Source organism: Panthera uncia (genome assembly GCF_023721935.1).
Source record: "Panthera uncia isolate 11264 chromosome C1 unlocalized genomic scaffold, Puncia_PCG_1.0 HiC_scaffold_3, whole genome shotgun sequence".
In the NCBI taxonomy this organism is placed as follows: domain Eukaryota; kingdom Metazoa; phylum Chordata; class Mammalia; order Carnivora; family Felidae; genus Panthera; species Panthera uncia.
In genome coordinates, this window is record NW_026057584.1 from 88,443,981 (window position 1) to 88,461,409 (window position 17,429).

At 33.3% G+C, this 17,429-nt stretch overlaps 1 protein-coding gene across 1 annotated transcript in view; it reads left to right on the plus strand.

The window, feature by feature from the left end:
• LRP1B (LDL receptor related protein 1B) overlaps window positions 1-17,429 on the plus strand; it is a 1,876,868-nt gene that overhangs the window by 1,650,898 nt on the left and 208,541 nt on the right. The window contains exons 61-65 of the mRNA XM_049615676.1: window positions 5,305-5,493; window positions 6,335-6,483; window positions 12,847-12,940; window positions 16,348-16,464; window positions 16,582-16,701. Of these exons, the coding sequence (XP_049471633.1) occupies window positions 5,305-5,493; window positions 6,335-6,483; window positions 12,847-12,940; window positions 16,348-16,464; window positions 16,582-16,701 (669 nt within the window). The remainder of the gene's footprint in view (window positions 1-5,304; window positions 5,494-6,334; window positions 6,484-12,846; window positions 12,941-16,347; window positions 16,465-16,581; window positions 16,702-17,429) is intronic.

Consider the following 17,429-nt stretch of genomic DNA (forward strand, 5'->3'; position numbering starts at 1 on the left):
TGGCTGAGTTCCTCCACTAAATGACCACTGTTCTTATTGCATGGCTCTTTTCCACTAGCCATAGCTTTCACCAGGTTCTGGTAACAGACCTAAGAAAAAAAAAAAAAAAATCCATCATCAGTACCTGACCATACCCATACTTCTGTAAATAATTCATTTATTCTTTTCAATTATCATTTAAAATTTATTTTCTATATGCAATAAGAAATCTGGCTGATATAAAAGGGATAGGAAAAGGTTAAAAACAATAAAAAAGTTGGAATAATTTTGCAGTATTTCAGGAACTTGAGCCTTAGGATAATATCATCAAGAATCAGACAGTAGAAGTCTTAAAATACATTAAAAAAGAAAAAAATGACAGAATTTCATGTTTTATCTAATATAATTGTTAACTTTACTTTAAAATTTTAAGAGATTAAATTTCTAAACCTAGTTGGTCATACACTGACAACTATTAGGGCATTTTCTTCCAAGCAATGCATAAATTCTTTATACTCAAAAGGAAAAAAAAATAGTAATGTTCAAGTTAGTCTGTAATTTTGATGGTTAGTGGTTGCATTCTATGAACCCTGTTTTACTATAAAAAATATTGCTAAGGTTTTTTTAGTAATTTTTTAATGTTTATATAAGAAAAAGAGAGAGAGAGTGTATCTCTGGTGAAATTTCTATTTTAACCCATTGGGCAAAGTAGTGCTTAATCTGCCATTATCCCAATATTATATTCTACCTATAGCACCAACTATGACAAAATTTTAACTCTACAAAAGATGGACACTGTGTAATTTGTGCATTTTGTTCCTAAGTATTTAAACTAGATAAGTTGAAATACAAAATTAGAAAGATATTATCTAGGAATACACTTGTTTAGCATGACGAATGCTATCCAAAAAAAAAATGAATAATCAAGAGTATTGTTATAGAATAACTCTAACTGTGAGGCATTGGTTAAGCCAAAAGCATATTCTGGATTTCCACCTTTTCTATTTGCCATAATTACTAGGAACATTAATAGGATAGCATCCAACCTGACTAAAAAGGAAAAACTCCAGGGGTGCCTGGGTGGCTCAGTCAGTTAAGCATCTGATTTCAGCTCAGGTCATGATCTCATAATTTGTGAGTTTGAGCCCCACATCAGGCTCTGCACTCACAGCGTGGAGCCTGCTTGGGATTCATTCATTCTCTCTCTCTCTCTCTCTCTCTCTCTCTCTCTCTCTCTGCCCTTCCCCAACTTGAGCTTTCTCTCTCACTCAAAATAAATAAATAAACTTAAAAAAAAAAGGAAAAACTCCATAAAGAGTATCCTTTGATTTATTTTTTTTGCAAAACACCAACTTCTTTATTCTGATAGATATAGTCTATAAGATAAAAATTAGGAGCCTAGTACTTGAGTGAAATTCTGGAAATAGTACAATAAATAAGGCTCTTATCCGGAATAGAGACTTAACTACAGAAAGCAGCTTTAAAATAGGCTTTAAGGATATAATAAATACCTGTTAAACTGCAGCCCACACAATAGTTGTATTTTTTCTGTCCTTTTTTAAATATATCTACTGAATACCTATAAACAAAAACTTCCTAAGTTTGTTTTTCACATTTGTGTTTTAATTAAGCAAGTGCAGTCTTCTATATGACAATTGGTCATATTATTTTTCTCTTAAAAAGGATAGCCTTTATTGTTTTTAGCAAACATTGACTACTTTTTCCATAAACACAACCACATCTCAGTGAATTTGTTAAATGTTTCTTTCATGCCATCACATTCCATGTTTATATTTATATGGACTTATTATTATGAACTTATTATGAATTATATATGAATATATAGTTATATATGTAATAAATGTATTACAAATGTGCATGCATGTATTTTATAAATGCATGTATACATATATGCACACATATTTACAAAGCAAAAATAAGTAAACAAATAAAGAGACAACCAAAAATAAGCAATTTTATTTTACTCATTCTAAATCAGAAAAGTTTCTTATACCAAAATATATGATGATTTGGCTTGGAACATCTCTTTTAATCTCAACGCGGCCTAAATTCAACATCTGTTGATGGAAAAACAACCATGGCATGCATTTATTTATACTTATCATTTAGCAGTTAATATATGGCGATTTTTTTTCACAGAAGCTTAAGCAAATAGTCAACTTGTTGTAGAGATTTAAGTCCTAAAGAGGAAATAAAGCATACTGCCAACTTGTGAGCTGAACTCCTAGAAAGGCAATATAAAAGTATTTTGTTTGTTTATTTTGCTTTATTTTGTTTTGCTTGATTTTCATGGGCATTTTTTGTGGCTATTAAGTGAGCTTTTCACCATCTCTTAGAGAATAGATTGTTGGAGCTACTATAGTATTAGATGTATGGGAATGGATTTCATCTCGTTAACTCAAGTTGGTGTTTTTACTTTGTTTTCTCAAGAATAAATATTCTGGTGGTTGTATGTGATGCTGTTAGGGAAATAAACATGTTTGCCAAATGAGCAGTCCTGGAGCGGGCTTATAAAGCCACTAGAGTGACATTCCTATTCTTTACGCCAATATCAAATAAGGGATTAAATCAAACAGATGGTCACTGTGGGCAAATGGGCTAATTTTCTTCACTTTGACCTTTTCTATATTCTCTGTACATTCAGCTGTGTGCCATCCTTCTTCTGAAATAAGAGTTCACCTTTCTGATCTCCATAAATTTATATTGATTATCTGATAACAGAGATTTTTCTGGTGAGTAATCACTATAAGATTAGGGATAGTAAACTTGTCCAGTACTTAATTTTCCCCATGTCTGAAAATCACAGAAAAAAAATTACTTAATTTCAATCAAGTAATTAGGTAAACTGACTTTCATATGGAGCTTATGAAATTAGTCATTGCTTTATATACTTCTAGTAGCTTACTAAGGCTGCTATAACAAAATACACAAGCTGGGAGTCTTAAACAACAGCAGTTTAGTTTTTCACAGTTCTGGAGGCTGGAAGTCCAAGACCAGGGTGGTGGCAGACTTGATTTGTTCTGAGGCCTCTTTTCTTGGCTTATAGATGGTCCTCTTCCTGTGTCTTCACATAACCTTTTCTCTGTATGTGTACTCCCCTGGTGTCTGTTTCTCTCTTATAAGGACACTGGTCACATTGGATTAGGACCCCACTCTTTTCTGCCTCCAGATACAGTCATCCTGGGGGGAGGAGGAAACAGTTCAGTCTATACCAACACTTTATCCTACTAGGCTGGCTTTCTTGAAAACAGTGCTAGTAGGTAAAGTGGCAAAGAACTCAACAGCCAGAGTCTGATTTAGATTCTCATTTACTTGTTTTTAATCCCCCTCTTTGGTCAAATTACTTAAATTTTCTAGATCTTAGCTTTCCCATCTGCAAAGTGAGATCTATCTACTATACAATAAAATTATGAATATTAAATAAGATATATAAAGTAGATATCGTATCACAGGGTTTCTCAACCTCAGAACTATTAATATGTGAGTGTGATCATTTTTTGTTTCGGGGCCGGAATTGCCTCCCCCTCCCACTGAGAACCACACTGGCCAACTTCCTGGTATCAAAGTGCTTAACAAATGTCAGCCATAGTTACTTACTGAATAGTTACCAAAAACTACGCAACATTGGAGATGTTCATAGTCAAATTCTTACAATGGCTCTACTTTTTATATATACATTAAATCTCTGGTGGACAGAGATTCTTTTAAAATGATGATTAATTTTTTGAGCCTGTATTTAATGATGAGATTATTTACTTTGCATCTAAGGAAATGTGAGTTGATCTTTCTGGGAGTTTCAACTTACTCTGCCAATTTTCATTTTATTTTGAAAATTTCCAAACATACATATATGTTGAGAGATTGTTATAATCACCCATCACCAAGATTAACCTGGTTTTTAACATTTTGCCACATTTGTTTCATCTTTCTGGAATGAATTTGTACACCTAAAGAGGGAAAATGGGAATAGTTTGTGTAAGTAACTCAGATATAATTCATTCTGGTAAAGTGTTCTTTTCATCTTTCTATCCAATTCCACATATCATTGTAGCGATAGACTCCATGTCTGTAGGAATACACAGATCATTCAGTTTGAGTACTTGCATCAAAAGTGTACACATATGGATTTTGCTTGAGTTTTACTTCCTTCATAGGCATAGTATCTATTCTGAGATGGAGTTCTGGCTAGACCCTAACGTGTAATCTATTTACAGGAGACTCATCTTATTGCTTTTATTTCTATTTTCTCTGAGTGATAGTGAATTCTCTGACCACATTTGGCCCAGTTGAACAAAACTAACCAATTGTGCTTGAAATTTTGATAGTTTTTCAGTTACTACTCAGGAATATGCCAAACATTAATTCTCAGTCATGAAAATCTGTTATAAAAAGGTACTTATTACTGGGCTTACAGTACCTTTTTTCATCAATGAACAGTTTCTCAGAATTTCTAATAGATCTGAAAATAAATATGAAGAAATATTGGAATGCTTGTGCAAATTAAGGAATTTCCATTTTTTTATTTATAGCTTTTGAAAAGTTTTTTGAAGAAAATTCTATCATATTTTAAAGTTACTTAATCTTAAATCACCAAACAAATTTATTATATCTCATGTACCTTTTAGGACCCTGGAATCTCTTGAATGAAAAATTCACATTTGTGATGCTCAATCTACTCTTCACATTTAAACCTAGTCCTATAATGAAAGTATAATTAGGAAATAATTTTAACCTGCAACTAAACAGTTTTATGACTGTTAAACCTGCTTAATACATTGTGGTCTGTCACACTTATTTTCCTTCATCCCTATGCCAGCTCATCTTGCATGTAGAAATATTCATAAAATCTCAGTGACTAAAAATAGTTTATAGTAGTCTTATAGTCACTTTATCTCCAAGGAGTTAAACATCTCATCCTGGATATATAATTTAATCAATTTGAAAGTGGGAAAAAACAGTACAACGACCTGTAGATTTAAGGATTTAAGTTGGGAAAAACTGGATGGATGGAGATATATATATAATGGTATTTCTTTCTGTTGAAGCCTCCATTATTTGTGAGCAGGATTGCATTCATTTCTTCCTAGTGGTCGAATCAGGCTAACTCTGAGCAAAGCAAACTCCTGTGCCAGATCCTGCATTCTCTTAACCGGTAATAAAGAACCTTGCTGGCCTGACAGGTTGTCACAGCAATTATTCACATGAAGTTCTGTAGCAGTTGTATCTGTCAGCCCATGTAGTATTGAATATTTTAACTGGCAGTCTTCCAAGACTGAACATTAATCTTACCATCTCCTATTACAGTCCCTAATCAAGATATTCCAGGGGTGATTGCACTAACATTGTTTGAAGACTACATCTACTGGACTGATGGGAAAACCAAGTCACTCAGCCGTGCCCATAAAACCTCTGGAGCAGACAGACTCTCACTGATTAACTCATGGCATGCCATCACAGATATCCAGGTGTATCATTCTTATAGACAACCTGATGGTAATTATTCTTTCCATGATTTCCATAAGCGCATCAACATCTTTTAGTAACATTCCATTTTTGTTTCCTCCATGGTTAAGTGTAAATTTATTTTTGAGAATGAGTAACAGATTTCATTATGTAGCATAATTGTATAGGATGAATTCAGTTGATATCAAATATGTCTATTAAGGAATATGATTAGAAACTCAATAATAGTACAGAGAATTATTAATTTGTTGAAACATTAAGTTGAAGTGACAATAATACATGTAGTTGGAGAAATAAAGAATGCATTCTTGAAATGATTTATTTACAAAATAGTCATAGGATCCTTACTTTCTGGAATGCTGGGTAAAAGGAATTATATTTAAGTATCTATGGGGCTCTAAAAATGAGGAATATATCAAATTTGCTTCAACATATGTCTAGTAGGAATTCTATCAGGCCTTATGGAATAAATATTTGATTATTTTGCTTAAAACACTATTTGGCTTAGAAAACAAGGCCACTACACTATTAGTTGTAGCTCATTGTTCCATTGTTTTATTTTACATTTATATTTCGAAACATATGTTTGTCTTCATCCAAAATGCTTTTAGTCCGTATTTTTCTGATGGACAAGTTTTTTCTACTAAAATGCTTGTTTTTGTGAAATGTATCCTTAAAGTTTTTTAATGGCAAAATTAATGCCATTGGACAATGAGTAAAATTTATCATAAAATACAATTATATTTATGACGTTGATGAATTCTTGATTACAAAATTCTACAACTTATGAAGTTTAAATGTCCTATCTCTGATCCCATGCTATTTTATTGGTCTTGATTATTCTGTTTTGTTGTTTCTTTCTCATCTGTAGTCTCTAAACATCTCTGCATGATAAATAATGGCGGTTGCAGTCATCTGTGCCTCTTAGCCCCCGGAAAGACTCACACCTGTGCTTGTCCCACCAACTTCTATCTTGCAGCTGACAACAGGACTTGCTTATCCAACTGCACAGCCAGTCAGGTCAGTAGAGGTCTAGAAATCATTTCATGGGTGTATTATCGAGCTGTTAGGAAGATTTTGCCTGAACTTTGTTTATTGGCTTAAACCATTTTGAAATGTCGTTTTTTCGTTGTTGTTTAGCATAACATTTTATACATCATATGGAGGGGTCACAGAGTAAGGGAAAAGCGATCAGTGTATATCATTAGAATGAGACCTTAGGAAATAGAGGAAAAAAGAGAAACAAAATCAAACCTGAAAACCATTTTTACACAGCTCTGCACAGAACAGTGGTTCAGATCATGAGTGGCCATAACAGAACCATCAGAAGAGATCTGACATATTTGATGAAGGCAAGGTGGTTGAGGCATAGCTATATGCAGCTTTAACAAAGAAAAAATTCTCCCTAGATAATCTGCTCTATCACCATCTCTGCTCCTCTCCCATTCCTCAGAGCAAGTGATGTGGAAAAGATGAATTAGACAAAAAGTAGGTTTCTAGATATTTTTATTGAAATATTATATGATCTAAATAATTTCATTCTAAAACCTCTTTTTCTTCAGCATGTAATTGTTTTTAGTAAAGGCATTAAAATTTCTACTCGATGGTAGTTGCATGAACTTAACATTATTACTTTCAAATTTTAGGTAACAGTCATATGACATTATAAGATTTAATTTTGTTATATTTGAGTCATTCTGTTATTTAAGATAAAATTGTCAAAGAAACTATGATTTTTTTAAAATTACTAAATTTGTTCTTGGAATTCTGTGTCTTGAATTTGCTAGTTTTCTAATTCTAGCAGTTAATTCATGGCACAACACTGAATTTCTCTCAGGATGTGCTTATTTTCAGAATGGAGAAGCTAATACGAGTTCACCCAGCTTCTCAAATTATCACTATGAGTATCACCATTAAAAAATGGTATAAATGCAGAAGACCAGACCACTTTGAGGAAGGCAGTATGTGTGGAGGTTAAGACACATACACTGAAGCCAGATTCACTGTGTCTGTAACCCTGACTCTGCTTAAATTGGCTGAATTTATCCTGGGTTTGTTATTTAGACTGTTGATGCCTCAGTTTTCTCATATTTTAAATGGAAATGTAATATATCCAGGCCACTATTTTGGCGATTCAATGGAAAAAGTCTTGGTACACAGTAAGTGCTGTTATTGCCCTTGCCCTGTAGTGAGTGCAAACAAAATGTATTTAAGGGGATTTGTGCAAGTAGTGTCAGCTGCCATCAGGAGGTTCTGATGTGTAATTGGAAGCACAGGTCACAGTTTCTTCTTTCTTTACAAAGTGTGTTCTAATTATAGTCCCCTGTTTGTGTAACTAAAATACATTATCTTTAGAGAACTAGATATTTAAGTCACAGTGACACATGAAATAAGCAACTTAATTATTCCTAGAGAGAAAATTTAAGGGAGAAATCACAGGTTTTTAAATATTTTTTTTTCATGTTTATTTATTTTTGAGAGAGAGAGGCAGAGAGAGAGAGAGGGAGATGGAGAACCTGAAGCAGGCTCCAGGCTCTGAGCAGTCAGCACAGAGCCAGACGTGGGACTCAAACTCAAGAACTGTGACATAATGATGTGAGCCAAAGTCGATGCTTAACTGACTGAGCCAACCTGGCACCCGTTTTTTAAATATTTTTAAATATAACTCCTGTTAGTGCTGTTTAGTTTAGACAAATCTCCTGCTTAAACTCCAGGTTATTCTGAAGTAACCTCCGGTCCTTTGTTCTGGAGTGGTTCATGAGTCACTCTATTGAGGTAACACTGGTCTTAGGTGACTTGGTAGAAATGATGCCTGCCTACCCTACTTCTAGTGTGATGAGCCTCAGGAGCCAGCCAGAAATAGAGTAAAGCCAAAGGCTGCCTGACACCCAGAGGAATACCTCAAATAGTAGGACATAGGGAGTCAAACATCAGCTTTTATATAATCATAAAAGGGATAAAACCTTTCAAATTATTATGTAAGATAACCTATAGTTATACTTATTCAGTGACCAAAAAAAAAAAAATCAGATCAATGAAATGAATACCCAGAAAAAAATTACTCATGTAATTAAATTATTTCCCAGTTTGGTATCAATGGTGACATGATGAAAATATTTATAACTTTAAAATACCCCAATAGTGTTTTTACATGAAATTTTTTAAAAATTCAAGAACAAGACAGAACAACAGTGAACCAAATTGTGGGTCCAATATCTTTGTTGTCAGCAGTACTTCCTGAAAAGAAGAGTCGTCACTTAATTTTTTTCATTTTTATGAAAAACTTAATGAAGAACTATTAATGCAATCCCTTAGTGGTTATCCCAGCAAGTCTTATGGTTTATGCGACCATTTGCTGCTGATTTTTTCCTGATGCAGTGAGAAAAGAAACTATCGACTGTACACTTCTTGCAGAAAAGTCGGTTCATAGAAACACAATTTTTAGTGAGGTTTGAAATTGAAGTGAAGCAAATAATATAGACATTTTAGAATCATACTATTAAACATTCTGACCAAAACGTTACATTTTAAATTTATCTTACCCAAAGATTTTTATTTTTTAACATCTAATGAATGCAACCAATGATATATCCCTTGAATGATACTGATTTTTAGAAAAATAAAATAGACAAATCATACCAGTAAGAATGCTATTAGAATTTAAAATGAACATGAAAATCTATTAAAAAATCAAGATTAAATCCAATTCTTATATCATTTATTACTTCAAATATTAAATTTAAATTATTTTTATTTCCTAATAAAGAATTAATTAAAAATAGCTTTACTTATTTTTTAAATGGAGACTTTCTCTATCACAAGTAAACTTCACTTGTGTATGCAGGATTTGCATTTTATACTTGTATCCATTTTAATAGACGTGTATTTAGTAGTTTCTTCATAGCTTCTTCTTGTGGGTGACAATTGCAGTTTGCAATTTATTTTATGAAGATATTAGTCTTGGAGAACATTTACCATGAAGAATGTTTTATATTTATATTTAGCATTTATCTTTTTTAAGTTACTGTATTTAAGTATGAGAAAAATGAAGCCCAGACACAAAATAGAAGAAATCATCCTCTGAGGGTAATGAATAAAATGTTGATTAGCATAAAAAGTAACATCATAAGTATATTTTACCCTGGCCTTCTCTTAGCTCAAAACCTTTTTATGTTCTTATTAAAAAGGAAATGGCAAGAACAATCGTCATATCATATATAATTCCAACAGTTGGTGTTTATTTAAATCAGGCATATGTAGTGAGTTTTAAAATACGTATTTTAGATATTTTCAAATCTTGATTGGGGAGACTATGAATATACTCAGGAGGTATGAAATCCTCTTACTAATGTACTTTGATATACTGTAATGACTGGAAATGTTTAATGTTCAGGGCAATTGCTTTCAGAGTTAGCCTTATATCCCCAGACAGTCACTATCTATAAAGGTAATATTTTTCCTTTGGTAATTTATGAAAACCACCACAGACATGACCACAGGCTAAGCAAATACGAGAAAATCAGTTGAACAGTCAGCTCTTGCCTTGGATTCACAGTGCTCTATTCCCTCCCATATTGCTACTGGGGAAAAAAATCACTCTCTTATTTAAGAAAATAATGTAAATCTGCCTTTAATCAACTTCATGATATCCAAAGAACTTCAGCAAAGGCTAGCATCAAATTCTCTCTTACTTGAAGAAAGTAATAGTATTTTCTTTTCTTTTTCTTTTTCAAGTTTATTTATTTCGAGAGAGAATGTGTAGAACACACGCAGGGGAAGGCCAGAGAGAGGGAGGGATGGAGAGAGAAAATCCCAGCAGGCTCCATGCTGTCAGACAGTGGGGAGCCTAAGGTGGGATTTGAATTCAGAGCTGTGAGATCATGACCTGGGCCTAAATCAAGAGTCCAACACTTAACCAACTGAACCACCCAGGCGCCCCAATACTTTTAGCTTACTAATAATCCATTTCATTCAACAAAATTAAACCTAGACTGTAGTTTTCTCTGTTACATATCTGTCTGGCATACAGCACGCTAAGATAAATGTCACCTTGCGTTCAGGTCACTCACATGAGAATCACAACAGAAACACTTCAGAAAGAAAATTAATAAATTTTAGAAAATTATCAAACTAATATTTTCAATTCCAGATAAATTTTGTATACATGCTTTTCCCTGAATTTCTGTTGAAATAAAGACAAAAATAATTTGATAGCGCTGGAAAAAAATTGCTAAACTTTATCTATTGCTTGGTTTTAATACTGTAAATTTTTAATGCCAATTATTTTAGATACATGTATGCTTTGTATGTAAAGTGTGATTTTCTTTAGTTTCTTTTATTTTATGAGAATAAAATAACCCCTGTTTCAGGATGAGAATTGGAATTCTGTTCACCTTTTTAAAAAAAAAATCCAATAATAACCTTCTGAAATATATTTCTAGCAAAGAGTTACTTGTGTGCTAAATGGCTTATAAGTAAATGCTATCATACAACATTTTCAACTAGTTTCTCTATTGTTAATCTTTCACTTGATGGTTTGTGACCAAAAAAAAGGAGTTAAAAAGAAATGTTGTTTAAGTAATAGAATTATTATTTTCCTTATAATTTTTAACTATTTTAAATGGAAAGGATGATAGAACAAATAAAATACATTAATAAATATGTCAGTGAATAATGTTTTGGATAATCTTGAGAACAAGTTTTATTACAGCAGTTTTCTTCAATGTTTCTATTTTTAAAAAATAATATAATATTCAAAAAATTAATATTCAGCAAAAAAATCTGTTACAACCTTATTTTTTTACCTTTCTTTTTTGACATGCCACTGTTCATTTTAAATTAGATGCATTTATTATTTGCTAGGTTCTTTGCCAGGCTTTGTAGAGGAAGATGTAATATGGGGTGGTAAGTCATTGACCAAAATAGCCTTAATATTCCTCAACTTGAGATGGTTTCTTCCTGACCGTAGGCCCCTGAATCACTTTTATTAGAGCTCTTACCTTAGAAAACTTATAATTGTGAATTATTTCTCTGCCCCTTTGAGATGTAAATTTTCTCCCAGCCTCCTGCCAGTTTTATAGCCCAGCAATATTTTCCTCAAGGACCTGGGAACCACCCCATAGAGATTTAATCATAAGGGGTACCAGGGTCTCAGTTGGTTAAGCATCCGAATTCGGCTCAGGTCATGATATCATGGTTCATGAGTTCAAGCCCTGCACTGGGTTCTATGCTGACAGCTCAGATCCTTGATCCTGCTTCAGATCCTGTATCTCCCTCCCTCTCTGCCCCAACCACCCCCCACCCCACTCATGCTTATGCTCTATCTCTCAAAAATGAATAAGCTTTAAAATAAAAATTTTTAATGTAATCATCAGAAAAGATAGTCCAAGCCTGTCTCAGTCTCTGTTGGAAGGTAGGAGCCCAGTTTTGATAAGTACTACTAAGCAGATAGTCTACTCATGTTGACTATACTTTTCCATTAGTTTATCCCTTAGGTTAAACCCATTCCCTGCATTTTGTGTCAGAGAAGTTGAGTGCAATCTCTCTCCTCTATTGCCATAGTCTTAAATAAAGTCTTCCTTGCCTATTTAACTTTCTAGTGCAATTTTTGTATCTATTTTTTAGTTATGACAATTTATTTTATTTATCCTAAAAGATCATGTGTATTTATTAAGAATTTTGAGAACTGAAAAAAACTTTACTGATTTTAAGTACTTTAAAGAAGTGCCCTTAAAATTTATGTGGACAGATATTGATTATGGCTAAAGGCTGTGTGTTCAGAAAGTTCCATGAAATCACAGCATGACAGTGCTGGAAAAGATCATCCAGATTATCTTAAGCTCCTCATTTGGAGACTAAGGATCAGAGACAGATTGATATTAATCAAATTGTCTAAGATTGCTAAGAAAATGCAATTCAATTATCTTAAATCAAATTAACTAAATTAATTCAACTTTTCAATTAATTCTGGATACCTTTTCCTAATATTTCTATGGATTTTTATCCATATTCATCATTTGGCAAGCTTCTTCTAAAGGCCTAGGTAATAAATATTTTAAGTTTGCTGGCCATGTAGTCTCTGTAGCAACTACATCACTGTTGTTATGGTACAAGAGCAGTCATAGATAATATGTAAATGGGTAAGCTTGTCTGTGCTCTGGAAATCCCGGGAGGTTTTCCTGAACATTGTGCTTTCCTGGCAGATCATTTTGTTGCTTGTTGTGCATTTATTCCTTATTGTGGAATGCTCTAAGACCACCACAGTTCACATTTGTATCAAGAGAGTAGGTTAGACTGCTTAGCCCTGGTGAGTTTTTAAATATTTATTGTATATGGTGATAGGGTTCTTCAAACTTTCTTCGTTTTCTTTTTTCTTTTTTTAAGTTTCGTTGCAAAACTGATAAATGTATTCCATTCTGGTGGAAATGTGACACTGTGGATGACTGTGGCGACGGATCTGACGAACCTGATGACTGTCGTGAGTACATCAGTGAATGTAGGAATTTAGAATTAAGAGTTCCTCAAATCCCAGTTCTTGAAAATTAAAGCAAGACCTTAAATATTTCCTTCTGATGCTTTTCCAAAATCTTTAAAAATGTAACAAAAATTGTTAAAATATCTTGGGTATGTCTCTGTTAACTATTGCATTTAGAATGATGCTGTCAGTAATTTGTGTTACTGTTTTGTCTTAAAATTTCTTACTCGTAGTATAATTACACTCATGTAGTGATCAGTATAGTAACATTCAGCATGATTTTGACTGGATATGTCACCAAATTAGAAGCAAAACTGGGCAAGTTTTTAGAATTCCACTCAACAACTACAATCTTACTTTAAGGGATTAATCTTTCAATTTTTCTGACAGTATTAAAATACTGAATATTCCTTAAAAGCGAGATTTTTCCAATATAAATCATTAGTTTGTTCTTTAGCAATTTAGTATGCTCTTATTAGTTGCCTTAAAATGACTACCAATTATATTTTGACTCAAACTGTAATTGGCACGGTTAGGTATCATATACATACATACATACATACATACATACATATATATGCACATGTGTTTGTATATATGTGTGTGTGCACATGTATATACACATGTACATTTAGGTATCACTGGTAACTTCGGTTGTAACAGACACACAATAAACTTTGTCTTGATAGACTTTTATAGTTCACTCCATGGGTCACTCCAATACTGTCCTGTCAAGTTAGAGGCTTTTAGTCAATCATGATTCCCTCAAATCTCAGTGGATAGTTGCCATTATTTGGCCTTGACAATTGAGTTCAAGATCCTTAGGCTTGCACTAAAGAAAGACAGTAAACTGTCTTAGTAAAAACTAGTTGCTTTCTGATGTAGAACTTTCCACCACATAATTACAAAACTGTTTTAAACTTAGGGTATCTAGATAGTTACTTAGATGAGATGGATCCCATCTCTTTGGGCACTACCAAGTGTATAAAACATTTGAAGTTGTTTCACATCGTTCATTTGTATCTTTGAAAGCAAGAAACTGTGTATTCAAGGAAAAAGAAAAAAGATACAGAAGTCATTGGTTTTCTAATAGTCTCTTCATGTTTCTGGAATGTCCATTGGTCTTTGAGTTTTTAATACAGTTTTTGTTTTCACTATGATAGGCAATATATGAAAGTAATATCTGTGTGAGATAGGTATACTATTATGCCTGAATTATTCTTTTTTAAAGTTATTTAATTAAAAGGACTATTAAAGAAACAAGAAATTACATTGCTGAACAACCAAGATTTACTAATTAAAAGGAAGTTATTAATTTCCCTGTGATAAAGTAAATTTTCCTACAATATGGTAATTTAATGCATCTTACTTTGTAATTTATAGAAATAAAGGAGAATGAATATGTTAAATCAGTCCTCATATTAAGGTGACCTCCCCTGCCCAGATTCACTAATATGTTCTCTAAGGAAATACCACCATAATGACCTACCGTTACAGTCAGTGGCACCCAATGCTTTCTGTTCTAAAATATCTGCATCTCCTGAGTTCCAATTTTAATCTTGACTGGAATATCATGCTATCACCATACTGATATGAAAAATTAACCAAAGATTTAGTATAGTAAGTTTTTCACATTTACACACTTTCAGACTGCATGGTGAACAAATATAACTTTAATGTCTTTTGAGGGAACCAAAGAGACATCTGGTATCTGAGAGTCTCTGCATCATCCTTATCCTGGTTAAATACCAATTCAACATGTTTTTATTGGTGACATTATCTCTGTGATCTTTTAGTAAATGATCTTTTACTTGGAGTCGACGGGTTAACAGCACCAAACATCTGTAGGCATGAAGCTTTATTTTAAGAGTTATGGTGAGGTGGAGAGTGATGTACATGAGTCTGTGGAGTGTTTAGAATTCATTTGTGAATAGCTGCATCATCAAAATTTGCAGGGACTAGGTTGCTGGCAATATCCATAATTTCACCTGAAAAGGCTGGAAAGCTTAATCCCAGCTTCACCTACTTGCAAACTTCAGTAGTGTTATTTAAATAAATGTGTTTAAGAGTGATGCGTCATGAATTCTCTGGCATCAGAAGTTTGTAATTACATTTTCCAGACCATTCTAGAGACATATTTAAAAGTCAGATGGCTTCCCAGTTATTTCCCAGGCATGAAACTCCTCTGATAGTTGTAACCCTTCTTATGGGAAGGTTGGTTCAGTAGCGAAGGAGTATTCAAGAAAATCATATATGAAGCAACAGGAAATAGAGGAAATTCACATGTTTAGAATGTGAGAAAATTAAGTATCACACAGTTTAAACACTTAACTAACTAAACACTTAACTACAATTGACTAATAAATGTCACAGATTGGAGTTAAATTACTTTAAACATTTCAGAACTCACTTCTATAGAAGTCAAGCATATATTGAGTTATTTTTTAATGTTAAGGAAATTTTTAATTGTAAATATAAAAGCATACTTAATGTTCCGAAGAACATTTAAAATATCACTTATTAGTATTTGGTTGACTTATTTGAACAACTAAGCAGCATATTAATTATGTTAAAGTCAGTGATTAGTAATGTACATTAGGATCATCAGTCAAAAGATAAGTGTTTTATTACAAGCAACATAGATTGTGAGAAGACTTCAGACTCAGATCTGGATCTCAATTCCAGATCTGGCACTTGAAACTTGTACATCCTTGGGTTATAATTAATATCCATGAGAACTAGTTTCCTTATTTATAAAATGGTCATGGTGATGGGGAGGTGAGGAGGTTATGACAAGATTCAATTCGTAGTTATATGTGAAAGGGCCTAGCCCAGTGTCTAATACAGAGTAGATGCTCAGTATATCCCACTTTATTATTATGATTATTGTCATCATTATTTCTTTAAATTTTTTTTAATGTTTATTTATTTTTGAGAGAGAGAGACAGAGACAGAGCATGAGAAGGGGAGGGACAGAGAGAGAGGGAGACACAGAATCCAAAGGAGGCTCCAGGCTCTGAGCTGTCAGCACAGAGCCCGACAAGGGGCTTGAACTCACCAACCGTCAGATCATGACCTGAGCCAAAGTCAGATGCTTAACCGACTGAGCCACCCAGGCACCTCATCATTATTTCTTATATAAACTCAAAAATATGGCAAAATGCATTATCATTTGGAATTAATTTCTGTTAATTTATGAAATGTAATCTGGAGGTCATCTGAGTTGCTCACAGCTTAGCTGTACTGTAATCTGAATCTAATAGCTACCTAGGTGTGAGACATCCACAATGTGCTCTAGAATATGTTTAATATAATGAAATAATAAATATTTTTAATGTCAGAAAAGCTCTTTTTAAGAAGGCATGAGCTAAGATTGGCATTTGGTGATACCTGTATGTTTTCTTCCCTAGCTGAATTTAAATGTCAGCCAGGCAGATTCCAGTGTGGAACTGGACTCTGTGCTCTTCCTGCTTTCATCTGTGATGGAGAGAATGACTGTGGAGACAATTCTGATGAACTCAACTGTGGTAGGTGATTAAATTCTTAACTAAGGAACATAAATCTAATTCTTAGCTGATTATGTGTGCGCCGATTTAAATTCAGACACAGGTTTCAGCACAAATTTTTTTTGTTCTATCTTTTAGACACACATGTCTGCCTGTCAGGTCAGTTCAAGTGTACAAAGAACCAAAAATGTATCCCGGTAAATCTCAGATGTAATGGACAAGATGACTGTGGGGATGAGGAAGATGAAAGGGACTGTCGTAAGTCACCTTAAAATGTTCTGTCTTATCTTACTTCTGAGTCCCAACTGAAAATGGTCTAAAAATTATTATTATGTACCACACAGTGTAGAAAAACATAATACCAATTATGGGCAAATAGCTCCAAATAGGTATCTATTGGGATAGGTTATTTAAGAAGCTCTCTATAAAGAATATAGAGAAAATTAAAACATGGTGGTCTTTACTTAGAAAACTACCTGAAGATTATGGCAAACAGGAAACAACATGCATTCATTCACATCATCCTTAAGAGAAGCAGCAAAACCAACATTACAGGTGACTGTGGTGTTTTGTTCATAAACTGATTTTGTGTGTGTGTGTCCACAGTAGGAAGCTACAGGTAATTTTCTTCTATTGATTAGTTACTTGAAATCAAGTCCATTAATTGAGATTGTTTTTTTCCCATAAAATACATATTGAATGTATGATGAGCAAAATAACCTAACAAAACTATTTGTTAAAAACTGTAAATAATATTCTATTTAATGTCTTTTAACAAGATACTCCAAAGAATAATTATAAAATATCTTGTTCTTTTTGCCCCTTGTCTCCATCCCCCACCAAAAATCAAATTAGATTAAATGGAAGACAAACACTTTATATTATGTACATATATACACATAGGCACACAGGCATGCACACACACACACACACACACACACACACACACACACACACCAGAATCTGAACAATAGAGTACCTGTCAA